An 18,346-nucleotide genomic window follows, 5' to 3' on the forward strand; every position below is an offset into this window, starting at 1 on the left:
TATTGTATGACCAGGTGAGACGTATACGATATGTCCTCCAATTCGTATGATATTGTAGAACCGCTATTCCATTCATAATGTAACGTAATATAACGTAACGTAACTTAATATATCATACTAAATGGAGTAAAAGATGTACGTACCAAATCCAACGAATTGCCCTGAGACCAGGTTGATTGGACGGGAGCTCTACGCCACAGCCTCTGGCTCCACAGTGATTGTTTCCATTCCTTCCCACCCATGTCAAACCACCAAGGGTCAGCCAGCTGCGCTCCTGCCAAGCTGGTGTCTTACTCCAAAAACCCTGGGTCAGCAAAGCTCGCTTTCAAAGTTATGTCATTTTACTGTGGAAAAAGCACAATATATTTAATTATCTACACAGCAAGCCTGTTTTTATTCTCAGTGGGTCTGTCACTGAGTTTGGGTTGTTTTGTACGGTTTTAAAACATTGGTCTCCATTCCTTTTCTCCATATTGTTATGCTGATACCTGACAGAGTCACAGGCAGTGGTGGAAAAAGTACCCAAATGTCATATTGGAGTAAAAGTAAAGATACCTTAATAAAAAATTATTCAAGTAAAAGTGAAAGTCACCCAGTAAAATACTACTTGAGTAAAAGTCTAAAAGTATTTGGTTTTAAATATACTTAAGTATCAAAAGTAAATGTAATTGCTAAAATATACTTTAGTATCAAATGTAAAAGTATGAATACTTTCAAATTCTTAATATTAAGCAAACCAGATGGCACAACTTTCTTGTTTTGATTTATTTACGGATAGCCAAGGGCATACTCCAACACTGATACATAATTTACAAACAAAGCATGTGTGTTTAGTGAGTCCGCCAGATCATAGGCAGTAGGGATGACCAGGGATTTTCTCTTGATAAGCGCGTGAATTGAACAATTTTCTGTTCTGATAAGCATAAAAAATGTAACAAGTACTTTTGGGTGTCAGGGAAAATGTATGGTGTAAAAAGTACATAATTTTCTTCAGGAATGTAGTGAAGTAAAAGTATAAGTTGTCAAAATTAGAAATAGTAAAGTAAAGTACAGCTACCCCAAAAAAAACTACTTAAGTAGTACTTTAAAGTGTTTTTACTTAAGTACTGTACTTTACGCCACTGGTTACAAGCAAAGGCCACCTCGCTGTTGACGCTATTCCAGTATTACCTCCACACCTATATTTCTGCACTACTTACCTTATACCTGATGAGGTGATGCTGAGTTGAGCTTTCTAGACAGGGCAGTATTGTACAGCTCTGATTGTTATCTTGTGTACTGTTGTCAGTGAGAGAGGTAGGCAGCAGAAGCACTGACATGTGTGAGGATTCCCCGTGGAGGATTTTTCTGCCATATGCAGGTAAATAATTGGATGTGTCTGGCTGGGAGGACGGATAGATGAGTTGTCACCCAGTGGGATGGATGGCAGACGAGATGGCACAGGAAATAACTACACGCTGCTTTCAGCACAAAGACATCTGAGTTTGGGAGGAGGCTGTTATGCTTGTCTATGTGATTTGCTTGTCAGTGTTAGTCCATTTTTAGAACTGAGAGACAGAGAGAAGAAGGCAGAGGAGGAGTTAGGAAGGGAAACAGTTAGTCAGTAAAAGTAAAGAGCTACAGTTACCTCACCACTAATATGAAAGGCAGCATTTCCTGACGTGCTCCTCCGGAATAAGAGTAATACAGTGTATGTCCAAATAATATAAGTGCCCAGACTGCCTCGGCTAGATGAGGTACAATTTACAGCAGTTCCTCTCTGTCATCCCAAACTGAACTGTTTTGAAGTTGAGAATTCACCCTAAAATCTATTTCATAAGGCTGACCTCTATACTCCTATCTCCACTCAGGAATGCAGGCACTGGGGCATGATGATGAGGAGGAACACTTTATATATAGGGTGACTTGCTGTTCCACTATACTTTCTCATAGTGATGCACTTTGACTGATAAATCTCTGATTGGAGAGATATATGATCATGGATTATATTATGGCTGCCTCTGATTGCTTCATTTGTTTCAGGATTTAGTGAGACAATTTTGATTATTTGAAATTTACATCTCTCCTCATATTTCTTCATTTAGATTGTCATATCAACATTTTCACTCATCAAACTTATTTAGTTTCATATAAGTTTTGATTCAATCATGACTTTTGGCAAAAAATAATCAAATCCGAATTTGTGCTGACAGCCCAATGTCACCACCTTGTGGTTGATTAATAGAGATATAACTTTTCTATTGATATAAAGTCACCCATCAGATCTGAAACAGCAGAATGTCGTTTTTTATCCAAATAAATATTTATTTTACTGTAGAAGCCTGGTGTAAATTAATGAATGTAACAAAATGGACACATTTCTGTCAATCTATTGATGTAACCCTATGTGTGCAGGAGGAAGAGGGAAAGATGGCGCCCCCATCATCACCTTCCCTGAATACTCAGGCTTCAGCGACCTCTTAGACGAGGACTTCCAGAATGTTGTCACATATCTGACTAGCATCCCCAGGTAAAGTATGCAGCTTCACTACAACCATAAATATGCTCTCAAGGTTATGCAGTTCAGATCAATTCTGCAATTCTGGTGCACATTATTTTCCCACAGTGGAGAACAGAAGCTTACTGTAATGCTACTGTGTATTTGATACAGCCACCAATTGTGCAAGTTCTCCCACTTAAAAAGATGAGAGAGGCCTGTAATTTTCATCATAGATACACTTCAACTATGACAGACAAAATGAGAAAACAAAATCCAAAAAATCACATTGTTGGATTTTTAATGAATTTATTTGCAAATTATGGTGGAAAATAAGTATTTTTCTCAATACTTTGTTATATACCCTTTGTTGGCAATGACAGGGGTCAAACGTTTTCTGTAAGTCTTCAAAAGGTTTTCACACACTGTTTCTGGTATTTTGGACCATTCCTCCATGCAGATCTCCTTTAGAGCAGTGATGTTTTGGGGCTGTTGCTGGGCAACACGGACTTGCACAATTGGTGGCTGACTAAATACTTTTTTGCCCCACTGTATACTGTATTCTATATCATCTATTGCATCTTGCCTATTGCTCATCCATATATTTATATGTACATATTATTTTTCCATCCCTTTACTTAGATTTGTGTGTATTAGGTAGTTGTTTTGAATTGTTAGATTACTTGTTAGATATTACTACACTGTCGGAACTAGAAGCACAAGCATTTCGCTACACTCGCATTAATATCTGCTAACTATGTGTATGTGACCAATAAAATTAGATTTTATTTGAACCATGTTACCCATAGATAGACAAGCTAGAAACATTTTAACAATGAATTGTTTTTGTGAAGCATTCAATTGCCCCTCCCTGTTGTACACAACAAGTTTCCATTTCCCCTGTCCCAAGAGAATGTATGGGTGATTTCAAATGAAATCGTCAACTTTTATTGAACCTCTTGAGATGGGTAAACTGTGGAACGACCCAATTATTCAATAATAAACGACAGAGTGAAAAGAAGGAAGCCTGTACAGAATAAAAAATATTCCAACACATACATCCTGTTTGTAACAAGGCACCAAAGTAATACAGCGAAACATGTGGCAAAGTGTTATGTTTGGGGCAAATCCAACACAACACGTCACTGAGTATCACTCTTCATATTTTCAAGGATGGTGGTGGATGCATCAGGTTGTGGGTGATCGACAAGGACTGGGGAGTTTTTCCTGATCAAAATAAACGTAATGGAGCTAAGCACTGGCAAAATCCAAGAGGAAAACCTGGTTAAGACACTGGGAGACTAATTCACCTTTCAACAAGACATTAACCTAAAAAAGACAAATCTACACAAGAGCTGCTCACCAAGAAGACATTTAATGTTCCTGAGTAGACTAGTTACAGTTTTGACTTAAATCTACTTGAAGGTCTATGGCAAGACTTGAAAATGTACCAATGATCAACAACCAACTTGACAGCTGGTGATGGGCAAATATGATGGGCATATATTGCACAGTCCAGGTGTGAAAAGCTCTTCCAGACTTACACAAAAGGATTCACAGCTGATATCGCTGCCAAAGTGGGGTAAAACTAACACGATCAAGATATATTAGCATTTTATTTGTCATAAAAAATATATACTGTATATATTTTCTTCAACTTTGATATGACTGAATATTTTGAGTAGATCAGTGACAAAAATGACAAAAGATGAATCTTAAATCAATTTCTATCCCACGTTGTAACACAACAAAATGTGGAAAAAGTCAAGGGGTATGAATACTTTCCGAAGGCACTTTAAATACCATTACCTTCCCTCTGTATGGGATGTGGTTCCTGCTCCCAACGAACCACAGATCTGAAGATACAGTCAGGTCCATAATTATTGGTAACCTTGATATACTGCAGATGAGCAAGAAAGACTATATCAAAGATCCACCTCCATATTTTACAGTAGGTATGAGGTACTTCTCTGCATATGCTTCTGTTTTTCAACGCCAAACCCACCACTGATGTGTGTGGCCAAAGAGCTCTATTGTCATGTAATTTGACCACTCAGACCAGTGGTGAGTTTGGGGTTGAAAAACAGACACAGTGACACAGTGAGTCTTCAATTAATCTGGTCTCATGTAAACTGCTCTCAGTCAGGAAAATACTCAGTCAGTCGAGTAGGAATATACGAGGCCAGATAACACAGTAAGATCACCACCCAGTGAGCACAAGACATTAAACATACATATTCTTTTCATTGTCTTTTAAACGTCTTGTACTGATAGGGGAGCAACTTCATTCACCCTTTTGTCAGAGTAACACATTGAGAATGTTAATGACCCTCACTTAACATTTTCCCTGTAAAACACCCCAAACATTAAACAAGCTTACACAGCTCCTCTTACACTGTTAACTATAATGGCCTGGTTCAGAGAGCGCTGAAGTGATTTGGTATAAACTCTGTTTAAAATGTACAGAGACAGAATACAGCAGTGTACTGTAGTGCCCTCTTGGATATGTCTTGTGACTGCATGCTTGGATAGCTACACCAACCGCATGTGTTTATTTCTATCTTTCCTTGTCTAGTTTGGACGCTGCCAGCATCGGTTTCGTTATAATCATTGACCGCAGGCGGGACAAATGGAGCTCAGTGAAGGCCTCGCTGACGCGGATAGCGGTATGAAGACGTCCATATTTAACTTCCGACAACGCTTTTATCTCTTTCCTGGTGGTCCAGTCTGTTTGTGCTTCACTCGACTTCTCTTTGTGTTTGGCATCAAGGAGAGTTTGCCGCAGCACATAGAGTATGGAACCAGGCTATTTTATCTCAGCATTATGTACCATTGTAAAATAGACCAATGCTTCTATATCAGGAAGTCTTGCATAAGGCAAATTATTCCCAAGTATAATATGTGACATACATAATGGAAAGTAGAAACAGAGCAGGAGCTCCCTCCACATTCAGAACTATGAGATGTTATGAAGCTGTGCTTTGTACCTGTGGCCACTAGGGGGCATTTCCAGGGAACCTCCAGCTGGTGTTGGTGCTGAGGCCCTCCCGTTTCTTCCAGAGGGCTGTCGCTGACATAGGCATGAAGCTGCACCGGGATGACTTTAAAATGAAGGTACCGGTAAGCATGCTTCGCTACCACTCACCGTGTCCAACTCTTAGATCATCTTAGAAACTTTTCCTCTGTGTCTGGGTGTGAGATAGTGAGTGACCTGATGTCATGTGGCGTTTTGCATGGCAGTGTGATGTTCACCGGTAAACTAACTGCTAAAACAGTGACTATGTACTCACTGCATGTTTTGCTTGTTTATGTAGAGCTACTAATCTGCCAACATATATAGTCAGGTCCAAAATTATTGGCACTCTTGATAAAAATGTGCAAAATTATATTATTTAATACAATTTCTCAGAGAAAGAGATTTTGTTTAACATTAAAAAAATGTTCTCTCAAATATAGGGGTAAAAAGTATTGGCACCCATGCTTTCAATACCTTCAATGCATATGCATCTTTCTTTCGACACAAAACCCACCACTGGTGGACGTGGCCAAAGAGCTCTATTTTCATGTCATCCGACAAATGTGAACGCCTAGAGTTTGCTAAACGGCATTTTGATTGGAACAGGTGCTACTGTATGTTCAGATGACATGAAAATAGAGGTCTTTGGCCCCGAACACCATTGGTGGGTTTTGCGTCTAAATAAATATGCAGAAAAGAACCCAGTACCTACTGTAAAATATGGTGTTGGATCTTCGATGTTATGGGGCTATTTTGCTTCCACTGGTCCTGGGGCCCTTGTTAAGGTCAATGGCATCATGAACTTTACCCAGTACCAGGACATTTCAGACAAAAACCTGTTTGCATCTGCTAGGAGCCTGAATCTTGGCTCCAAGTGGATCTTCCAGCAAGACAATAACCCCAAGCACACATCAAAATCCACAAAGAATTGGTTAGTTGACCACAAAATCCCAACAAATTCTGTATGGCGGAATGGCCTAAGATCCCTCCCAATGTGTTCTCCAATCTCATAAAACATTTTAGAAAAGGCTCATTGCTGTTATCTTCACAAGGGAGGTATTGAAAGGTAATCATTTTGACACCTATTTTTCTCTGTGCAAGTGTATTAGTATAAAATAATATAATGTTGCTTTTCTTTGCATACTGTACAATATAGCTCAGTATTTGAATTATGTATTTTATACAGTCTCTTTTGCTCATCTTTATCAAGGGTGCCAATCAATTTGGACCTGACATTCATATATTTCCCTTACTTCATTCAAGAATTTTGGTGAAGGCAAATTCTCGCGCATGACTGTACACATTTTCCAAGACAAAGGTTCCAAAACCTCAGATTCCTCACCAACTCATGTGGGCATGCCATCATTATGCAAGTGTTGTATGATTCAAGTCAAGACATCTGGTGAGGAAGTGTTAATAGAGAACTGTAATAAGCCAAAAAAACTGATTGTAGTAAAACCCACAGAAGACACAAGATATCAAATCATGCTGCATTAGCACACCATGACACTTCCCATTGGGCATAGATGTCAAGTCCACATCTATTCCACTTTGGTTCAAGGTAATTTAATTGAAATGACGTGGAAACAATATTGATTCAACCAGTGGGCTATTACATAACCCTTGAGGGAGTATTTTGCCAAATCCAGAGTGTGATGCAGAGGATGTTGCATTAACATCTACACTCCCCAACGTGTTTATTTGGTCAATGAAGCAAAAACGTAGACTTTTTCTCTATACTCCAGCATTTTGGATGTTTCATATAAGGCAACATTACAGAATGTCACCTTTTATTTGAGGGTAATTTAATACATATCTGTTTTCATATTTACTGTATCTGGTAAATGTATTGTGTCATTCAGGAGTCACTTTTAAAGTAATAAGAATAAAATGTGTTTCTAAACACTTCTAAATTAACGTGGACACTCATGATTACAGATAATCATGAATGAATGATTTATAATGATTGAGAAAGTTACAGAGGCAGACAACGCCTTCAGAAAGTATTCACATCCCTTGACTTTTTCCACATTTTGTTGTGTTACAAAGTGGGATTAAATTGATTTAATTGTCATTTTTTGACAACGATCTACACAAAATACTCTAATGTCAAAGTGTAAAAATCTAACCTTTGTGCGAAAAGAAAACATGAAAAAGAAAACACTAATATCTTGATTTGATAAGTATTCAATCCACTGAATCAATACATGTTAGAATCATCTGTAATGAACACGGAGGGAGGTTTCAAGCGCAGGGCGCAGCAGGTGTTTATCGCAAAGGACCAGAGGAGCAGGCAGAAGGTCATACACAGGGGTCCAAAAGGGCAACAGTACAGGCAGGGAAAAGGCTAGTAACGTAGTCCTGGAGATCAGGCAGTAGGTAGATAACAGGAAATCCAATCCGCTAAAGTACAGGCAGGGAATAACTATCATACACGGGAGTAGTCACTCACGGGGAGAACCAGAGCATGTCACAAAACAAACAATACCTCACAGTGAAGGGGTGCAAAGAACTGAACTAAATAGTGTGTGATAATGACATACAGGTGTGTGAACAGATTATTAGAATTCAGGTGATTGGGATCTGGAGAGTGAGCTGCGTTCAGGGGATCTACGTGTTTGAGAGTGTGAGTTGGAAGCAGACGTTACATCATCTTTGGCAGTGATTACCGCTGTGAGTCTTTCTGGGTAAATGTCTAAGAGCTTTCGAACACTTGGATTGTGCAACATTTCTCCATTATTCTTTTCAAAATTCTTCAAGGTCTGTCAAATTGGTTATTGATCATTGCTAGACAACAATTTTCAGGTCTCTTTCAGGTCTCTGTAGTTTGGCCTCCCAGAAACATTCACTGTCTTCTTGGTGTAGATTTGGCCTTGTGTTTTAGATTGTCCTGCTGAATGGTGAATTCATCACCCAGTGTCTGGTGGAAAGCAGACTGAACCAGGTTTTCCTTTAGGATTTTGCCTGTGCTTAGCTCCACTCCATTTATTTATTTTATCCTGAAAAACTCCTTATTCCTTAACGATTACAAGCATACCCATAACATGATACACCCATCACTATTCTTACAAATATGGAGAGTGGTTCTCAGTGATGTGCTGGATTTGTGAAGTAACTACAAGGTTGTTGATCCATTGTCAGATTTCTCCTATCACAGTCATTATACTCTGTAAGCATTGACGTCATGGTGAAATCCCTGAGCAGTTTCCTTTCTCTCTGCCAACTGATTTATAACGCCTGTATCTTTGTAGTGACTGGGTGTATTGATGCACCATCCAAAGTGTAATAAATAACTTAAACATTCTCAAAGGGATATTCAATGTCTGTTTTAGGTGTATTTTTTACCCATCTACCAATAGGTGCCCTTCTTTGCAGGGCATTGGAAAACATCCTTGGCCTTTGTGGTTGAATCTATGTTTGAAGTGCACTGCTCAACTGAGGGACCTTACAGATAATTGTAATATGTGGGGTAGAGAGATGAGGTTGTCATTCAAAAATCACATTTAACACTATTATTGCACACAGAGTGAGTCCATGCAACTTTTTATGGGACTTGTTATTAAGCAAATGTTTTACTCCTGAACTTATTTAGTCTTGCCATAACAAAGGGGTTGAATACTTAGTGACACAAAATCTAAATTTAATACATTTTAAAATCAGGCTCTAACACAACAAAATGTGGAATATGTCAATGGGTCTGAATACTTTCTGAAGGCACTTTAGGTGGAAAATACATTGGATTTGCAGAAAGTCATCAATGTAAACTATTGTTTTGAGACTAACATTTCAACCACAAAATGATGTCATCGCGGTAACCAATATTCAACATATTTTATACAAGGTTTGTCTATGTTGAATTTCTACCTTTGAAACAATGTCAGATCTTCAATGTTAAATCCACTATCAGAAAAAGACTGTAGGCTGGGCAGCACCTCCTACTGGAGAGTTAATGTCTACAGTTATCCATCCAGGGATTTAACCAAGCCTTGCTAATTAAATAGATTCACGGTTGTTATCAAAGTCATTCCAAAGGGTAGGTTTAACAGAGCAAATTTAATGTAACCGTACTCTATACGCCATATATCATCAATGATACTATACTGAACAAAAATATGAACGCAACATGTAAATTGTTGACTCCATGTTTCATGAGCTAAAATTAAAGATCCTAGAAAGTTTCCATAAGCACAAAAAGATGATTTCTCTCACATTTTGGGTACAAATGTGTTGACATCCCTGTTAGTGAGCATTTCTCATTTGCCAAGATAATCCATCCACCTGACAGGTGTGACATATCAAGAAGCTGATTAAACAGCATGATCATTACAAAGGTGCATCTTGTGCTGGGGGCAATAAAAGGCCACAGTGCAGTTTTGTCACACAACACAGTGCCACAAATGTCTCAAGTTTTTAGGGAGCGTGCAATTGGCATGCTGATTGCAGGAATGTCCACCAGAGCTGTTGCCAGATAATTTATGTTAATTTATCGACCATAAGTTGTCTCTCACTTCGTTTTGGAAAATGGCAGTACGTCCAATCCGGCCTCACAACGGCAGAGTGCAAAACACATAGAGTGCAAAACACATAGAGTGCAAAACACATAGAGTGCAAAACACATAGAGTGCAAAACACATAGAGTGCAAAACACATAGAGTGCAAAACACATAGAGTGCATAACACATAGAGTGCATAACACATAGAGTGCATAACACACAGAGTGCATAACACAGAGTGCATAAAACAATATTTGATTTAGTCCTACAGTGCATTCTGAAAGTATTCAGACCCCTTGGCTTTTTCCACATTTTGTTACGTTACAGCCTTATTCTAAAATTGATTAAATAATTTCTCATCAATCTGCACACAATACCCCATTAAGGACAAAGCGAAAACAAGTTTTTAGAAATGTTTGCACATTTATTAAATATAAAAAAACAGATGCCTTATTTACAGCAACCAACTTAACACAATTAATTATGACTTTTGTAATACAGTAAATAGCCTAAAGTCTCTTACAAACTAATGTAACAGTTTTTATTGAACTTTAAAATGAGTAACAGATACATGGTCACATTTTGAAGTTACTGTAACTATACAAGTCATGTGTAATCATAGAAAGGGTACATTTTCAAGATAGCATGCAAAGGTCGCAGGTTTGTGGAGATCTTCACAATTTAGAGGCGAAAGAAACGCACACCAATTTAGGTGAGGTGCTGGCAAGCGGAGTAGAACACTTGAAAAATTAAAGAAGAGCCGCACACTCTAGGAGCTCAGATGCAATATTTTAATAACCAACGTTTTGACAGACTGTAAGGAGTGACGTCGGACATGAGAAGCAGGTACTGGGAGTCAAACATTTAATCAGGAATGGACATAGAACATGACAGGACCAGCATCAGCACACGGGTAAGCAAGGACATATGACAAACATCAATCCCGAAGCAGGGAACAGAGCTAGGGAACAGACCGATATAGGGAAGGCAATAACACAAGTAATAGAGTTCAGCTGAGTCCAATGAGCGCAGATGTGCGTGACGGGGAAAGGCAGGTGTGCGTACTGATCGTGGATTGATTGTGTAATCCTGGAGAGCCTGGCGCCCTCTAGCGCCAGGGGGAGGAAGAGCGGGGACTGGCGTGATACAGACAAGCTGTCAGGGTATAATGACAAAGGGTATAATGACATCTGGGTATAATGACAAACACTGCGGGGTGACTAGTTTACAGTTGAAGTCGGAAGTTTACATACACCTTTGCCAAATACATTTAAACTCAGTTTTTCACAATTCCTGACATTTAATCCTAGTAAAAATTCCCTGTCTTCGTTCAGTTAGGATCACCACAATATTTTAAGAATGTGAAATGTCAGAATAGTTGTAGAGAGTGATTTATTTCAGCTTTTATTTCTTTCATCACATTCCCAGTGGGTCAGAAGTTTACATACACTCAATTAGTATTTGGTAGCGTTGCCTTTAAATTGTTTAACTTGGGTCAAACATTTCGGGTAACCTTCAACAAGCTTCCCCCAATAAGTGGGGTGAATTCTGGCCCATTTGTCCTGACAGAGATGGTGTAACTGAGTCATGTTTGTAGGCCTCCTTGCACACACACACGCCTTTTCAGTTCTGCCCACAAATTTTCTATAGGATTGAGGTCAGGGTTTTGTGATGTCCACTCCAATACCTTTACTTTGTTGTCCTTAAGCCATTTTGCCATAACTTTGGAATGCTTGGGGTCATTTTCCATTTGGAAGACCCATTTGCGATGAAGCTTTAACTTCCTGACTGATGTCTTGAGATGTTGCTTAAACATATCCACATAATGTTCCTACCTCATGAAGCCATCTATTTTGTGAAGTGCACCAGTCCCTCCTGCAGCAAAAGCACCCCCACAACATGAAGCTGCCACCCCCGTGCTTCACGGTTGAGATGGTGTTCTTCGCTTTGCAAGCATCTCCATGTGCAGTTGCAAACCGTAGTCTGGCTTTTTTATGGAGGTTTTGGAGCAGTGGCTTCTTCCTTGCTGAGCGGCCTTTCAGGTTATGTTGATATAGGACTCGATTTACTGTGGTTAAAGGTACTTTTGTACCTGCTTCCTCCAGCATTTTCACAAGGTCCTTTGCTGTTGTTCTGGGATTGATTTGCACTTTTTGCACCAAAGACGTTCATCTCTAGGAGCCAGAACGCGTCACCTTCCTGAGCAGTATGACGGCTGCGTGGTCCATGGTGTTTATACTTGCGTACTATTGTTTGTACAGATGAACGTGGTACCTTCAGGCATTTGGAAATTGGTCCCTAGGATGAACCGGACTTGTGGAGGTCTACACTTTTTTTTCTGAGGTCTTGACTGATTTCCTTTGATTTTCCCATGATGTCAAGCAAAGAGGCACTGAGTTTGAAGGTTGGCCTTGAAATACATCCACAGGTACACCTCCAATTGACTCAAATGATGTCAATTAGCCTATCAGAAGCTTCTAAATCCATGACATAATTTTCTGGAATTTTCCAAGCTGTTTAAAGGCACAGTCAACATAATGTATGTAGATTTCTGACCCACTGGAATTGTGATACAGTGAATTATAAGAGATATAATCTGTCTGTAAACAATTGTTGGAAAAATGACAAAGTAGACGTCCTAACCGACTTGCCAAAACTATAGTTTGTTAACAAGACATTTGTGGCGTGGTTGAAAAATTAGTTTTAATGACTCCAACCTAAGTGTATGGTAACTTCTGACTTCAACTGTATATAGTGTCAAAGGACACACACAGGTGTCTGTAATCGTGGCCTGATATCATTGGTTAATTCTCAGATAAAGCAATAACATACCAAAAACATGAATGGATAGTATACGATCATCGATACAATTTGGCTACATAAGCCTACAAACATTTACAATAGTAAAATCACAATAATCACACGAATGGCTTCAGGTCAATGTCCACGTTGAGACCGAAGGGAGCAAGAGTCTTTAACAACATGAGGTCAGGTACATATACATGTACACACACACATACACAGAGGGGTTAGAACTGGGATTATAGTTCGGGTTAGGGGCTAGGGTTAAGGTTAGAGTTAGGAATGGTAGGGGTTAGAATGGTTAAGGTTAGGGTTGGAGTGGTTAAGGCTAAGGTTGAGGTCAAAGTAAGAATGGTTAAGGTTAGGGTTAGGTTTAGGGTAGAATGGTTAAGGTTAGGGTTAAGGTTTGGGTTGGGTTGGGGTTAGAATAGTTACGGTTAGGGTTGGAGTTATTCAGGCTAGGGTTAAGGTCAAAGTTAGAATGGTTAAGGTTAGGTTTAGGGTAGAATGGTTAAGTTTAGGGTTACAGTTTGGGTTAGGGTTAGCATAGTTGAGGTAAGGGTTAAGGACAAAGTAAGGGTGATTGAGGTTAGGTTTAGAGTTAGAATGGTTGCGGTTAGGGTTAGAATGGTTAACATTAGGTTATGGGTATGTGAGGAGTTTAAGGTCCAATTGACAAAATAGGGATCACAGTACATTATAAGAGAGAGACAAGGTTAACAACATAAGGTCAGACACAGATACATATACTAATACACACACACAGGTGGGTTCGGGCTAGGATTGCAGTTAAGGTTAGGGGCTAGGGTTAAGGTTAGGATTAGTGTTAGGAATGATTAGGGTTAGGATGGTTAAGGTTAGGGTTGGGGTGGTTAAGGTTTAGGGTAAGAATGGTTAAGGCTAGGGTTGAGTTCAGAGTTAGAATGGTTAAGGTTAGGGTTAGGTTTAGAGTTAGGATGGTTAAGGTTTGTGTTGGGGTTAGAATGGTTAAGGTTAGGGTAAGAATGGTTACGGTTAGGGTTAAAGTCAAAGTTAGAATGGTTAAGGTTAGGTTTAGGGTAGGAATGTTAGGTGAGGGGTGAGGGGTTGGGTGAGGGGTTGGGTAGGGTAGGTCTTGTGGGGTCCAATTTTAAATGGATGTAAAAAGCATTATATTTTTTAAATATTTAAAAAAAAAGGTGATGCCCTTCTAAAGGACAAGTAGAAGTGTGTGGTGGTAGAATCCAGGGTCTTTTGTGAAAAAAAAATCCTCTTTAGTTGAAAAAAGTGGAGGAGGTGGCTGTAGAATTCTTGGTCTTTTGATGAAAAAATCTTGGTTGAGAAGACTTGGAGTAGGTGGGTCTTGAATTATCCGTCGTTCTAGTTGTTTCCCAGATGGAAAGTGTGTGTTGGTGGAGGTCTCAGAAGTGATGTCCTTCATAGACCTGGTAAAGCTATTTTATGTTGTATTTAATCTAATTATTATTTTTGACCTGTTCACCATCAAACCATTCCTATGAGAAGTATAATGGGTGGAGAATCAACACCCCTAAAAAAAGCCAGATTTAAATGATCCCAGTGAATTTCAGAGATAAGAATGTCCTTGGCTTGCTGCGTCCAGATCCCTCGGCAGGCAATGCAGCGGTGACTGGCTAGTGTTTGGTTTCTAGTTTTGAGTCGGTTGATCCACTTCCATCTCTGACACGTGGAAACCGGAGGGGGGAAGGGAGGGGGTGCACTCCACTCATATGCGTGTCGGCTGGAGGGGTCCGGGTGCGGCCGGCCAAAGTTGTAGGCCCCATGGTTGCCCACTTGTAGATTAACCCATTAGTTGGGTTAAAAAGTTGTCTGTCCGTAGGGTAGGGGTTAGGGTTAGGTATAGTTTGTAGAATGGTTAAGGTTAGGGTTGAGGTTAGGGTAAGGTATAGTTTTTTAATATTTAGGTTAAGGTTAGGGTAAGGGTTAGGGTTAAGGTTAGGTATGGATTTTTAGAATGGTTAAGGTTAGGGTTAGGGTCAGGTATAGTTTTTAGAATGGTTAAGTTCAGGTAGGTCTGTCGACTCGATGTAGGATTAGGCAAAATCCCTTGAGTTGCCCACCTTATGCAGGTTTGGTCCTCGGTTGGTTGCCATGTGTCCATATGGAGTGGTAGGTCATTGAACTACCATTGGTTTGAGCAGACAAAAACCCAGAAGGCGAGCCCTCTTTGTGGCTGTCATGCATCCGCCCTTGGAGTTTCGTCCTGCGTTTCGGTAGGTGTATGGAGGGTTTAGGATCAGGCAAGCATCATCTGGCTTTGGTATTGTACGTCTGCCAGGAGTCACAGTCGATTGCCGTGTACCATCCCCACCATCTCGGTCGTAGGTGATTCAGTGGTTCGGGTGATAGTGACCAGTGGAGCTACTCCCTTCCAGGATCGTAACGTTTCCAGAGGTATATCCTCCCTAGACAGTGAATTTATTTGTAGTCCAGGTAAAAAGGTGGATCGGTTGTCCAGGCTTAGTGCGGCGGGGTAAGGTGTCCCCCAGTGAAGAATTGTTCTGTGGGATCCAATTCTCCGCCAGACATAATCTGGGCACCCCAGGGATTACACGGCTGACGCGAGCCTCCAGGTGCAGCGCCCGACCCGAAAGCCCCACTTTTAGCTGCCCCAACCCGCTAGGATGAAACTCACGCTACTGGACATACTGCCAATCCAATTCTAAACTGGGGTAGATAGTCGTCCAGCGCGGTACGTGAGTCTCCTGTTTGTGTGGGGCTGGGAGGGTTGTGCCGATAGGTCTGCCAACAGGACCACGAGGGGTCCCAAAGGAGTCCGGTCTCTTCCATTTCCTCCCGTCTTCTTGCTTGGGGTATGGCCGGGCCTAATTGCTTAGGGTCTACTCGCTGCGGGGGAGTCGCCAAGATCGTAGTCCCAAGAGTAGTTGGAGAAAAAAGGTTCTCGTCCATTGGGGGTGCTGGTGGGTGTTGATGAGAGGTATTTTGGAAGGATGGTGAGTTGGTGAGGGTTTTTTTTGGTTGTAATTTTAGTTATTTATGTTCTATTTTATAGTTTCTCTTCGTCATGGGTACATGGTCATGGTAACTCCGAGTTCAAGAAACTTAAAAAAAAATATATATATATGTATATGTTTTTATTTATTTAATTGTTTCCTATTGGTCAAGGGTCCATGGTCATGGTAACCCCAAGAGAAGAAAATTAAATATTTTGTTAAATATAAATTGGTTCCCTAGTGATTTTTGGTACAGGATCCAAGGGATCATTTAGGATAAATATAAAGTACATTTTTAAGAGTCCGTGGTCACGGTAACTCTGAAATGCTATTAAAGATCTATTTTTACTGTCCTAATGGCCACCTTTCTATTTTTAGGGTATCCTACTGGTAAAAAGTGTTAGTCAGTAGGGTTGGGACCAAGGATGGGGTGGAGGTACACATGCATACACACATGAACATAAAAGGGATGTGCCTGTACACATTTTTTTACATATACAAAAGCATACACATACATCCACAAGTGGTGTGAGGGATAACATACAACGTCACACTCCACTACATCATAGTGTGTTAGGGTGAGAGCTGTGTAAAAATCCAATTAAGGAAAGAAAAGTGTACAAATAAAATAGTAGCCAAAAGGAGACTCCTCCGATCTCTGTGTGGAACCTGCCTTCCTTACAGCAACACTACAGATCGAGAGGAGTCCCAGCCACGACGCGTTTCTGCCTTACTCGGCTTCATCAGGTAGCAGGGAGGAAATATATAAATAAAATTGAAATAAAAGGTGCAAAAAGTTTTTAAAAATGTATGTATATATATCTACATGTACAGTAGGGTGTACTATGTAATTTACTTGCCTTGACTGTAGTCCTGGTTGGGTGTGTGGAGCAAAATGCTGCCTGTCCAGTGGTCTCCCTGTAAAGTTGTGAGGAGTGCTCCCTCTCTGGTGTGTGTATGTGTGGGCCAGGTGGCTTAGGTTATTTTGATTGGTCTGCACTGTTACTGGGTAGGATAGCTGGTAACATGTTGTGGTGTGGAGGGTTCAGATAAAGGTGAGAGTGGAATAGGGATGCAGTAAAGTGGATGGGCAGTTAGAGGAGAGGTCAAGCACACCTAACAACAATACAATGGAGACCCAATGTGATAAAAGTTCAACCTTGTAGTGACATAAGGTTTTCAAAATGTTATTTGGTATGAATGAAGCATGGAGTGTGACAAAACAGGGATCACAATACATTGTAAGGGACAGACAAGGTTAAATTCACGATATAAACATCTGTGCAGAATCTCGAACAGCACTGATCACTTGCACTGTGTACTTTTAATAAAATCTGAATCTAAGTAATTTGGTTGTGCTATTAGATGAAGCACAGTGATAACACATTATAAACACAAAATATCTGACATTGTATTCCCATTTGAACTTTATTGTGCTTTTAAATCGTTGAACGCATAGTGATAACATATTGGAAATTCAAAAAACTTATGTCTCTCTTTTTAAATGTACTCATATTTCTACGTTGAAATGGCGTAGTGTGGTTGCATCCACGTTAATTTAGAAGTGTTCAGAAACATATTATTTCCTTATTTACAATAAAAGTGACTCCAAAATGACACAATACATTATTTACCATTAATTTCTATTTAACACAACATCATCTGAAACGCAACCAAAACAAACTACAAATGCATTTTGTAGAGACACAAACTTGATGTAGTCATTGCATGCTCGGAATATAGGACAAAATACAAAACTTTTGACTACTTTAATACGCATATATGTGAATTTCTCCAAATACTTATGACACCTTCAAATAGGGGTACTAGATACTGTCAAAGCTAAAATACCACCTCTGCAAGATTAACAACTCAACTCGAACCTGCCTACCCAATAGCAATCAGTTATTCCTTGTCATTAGTCTCTCAGATCTGTTAGATGCTGCTCTGCCTTACCACTGAGCCAGTTTATGGCTCGGGACTGTTCCTCAAACTCAACAGTAAGGGCCTTACAGTAAAGTGAGCTATCCTCAGAGCCTAGTGCTTATGCTGCCTCACTCTCGTTCCACCTGGCGCCTTCTCAGGATCGCCCAGGCCAGAGCTTCCACTGTAGCCCACTATGAGGGGCCCCTATTTCCTGGGCCCCTATTTTCTCAACCCTCTTACGACTCCGACCATTGTACTCAGTACCTATTATTCGGTCTCAGGTTATTTTATTCCAGCAACTAAGGTTCCCAATAGACTAATTAACTAGGTGCTAAAAATCCTAAATTAATCAAGTCAATTTCAAAAACCTAGAGTAAAACGACAGGCACTTGTATGACTCTTTGACACAGGAGTATCAGAACAATAAAGCAAGTTTATTCAAAAATCCTAGAAACAGGCATTATAAGTCCCAGCTCAATCAATCAATATCACAAATCAATAATCACACAAGCAATTATGAGAAGCAAAAATTAACTATGGATTAGATACCTCCAGCGCCCTTATCTAAACCCCTATTAGGCTGCCAATGCAATATTTTTTGTATATTACACTTTTATGAGAAGCATATAATTTAATAACAAGAACAATTATGTCTTCTGCA

General features: G+C 39.9%; 1 protein-coding gene across 9 annotated transcripts in view; it reads left to right on the forward strand.

Annotated features, from left to right (window-relative positions):
- Window positions 1-18,346, forward strand: part of LOC135512916 (guanine nucleotide exchange factor DBS-like) — a 116,868-nt gene that overhangs the window by 24,313 nt on the left and 74,209 nt on the right. For 8 of the 9 annotated variants that reach the window (XM_064935421.1, XM_064935423.1, XM_064935426.1 and 5 more), the window contains exons 3-5: window positions 2,395-2,509; window positions 5,052-5,142; window positions 5,477-5,596. In XM_064935421.1, coding sequence (XP_064791493.1) covers window positions 2,395-2,509; window positions 5,052-5,142; window positions 5,477-5,596 — 326 coding nt within the window. The remainder of the gene's footprint in view (window positions 1-2,394; window positions 2,510-5,051; window positions 5,143-5,476; window positions 5,597-18,346) is intronic. The other variant, XM_064935422.1, reaches the window with a different exon arrangement.

The sequence above is a fragment of the Oncorhynchus masou genome, chromosome 24 (genome assembly GCF_036934945.1).
Source record: "Oncorhynchus masou masou isolate Uvic2021 chromosome 24, UVic_Omas_1.1, whole genome shotgun sequence".
Classification (NCBI taxonomy): Eukaryota; Metazoa; Chordata; class Actinopteri; order Salmoniformes; family Salmonidae; genus Oncorhynchus; species Oncorhynchus masou.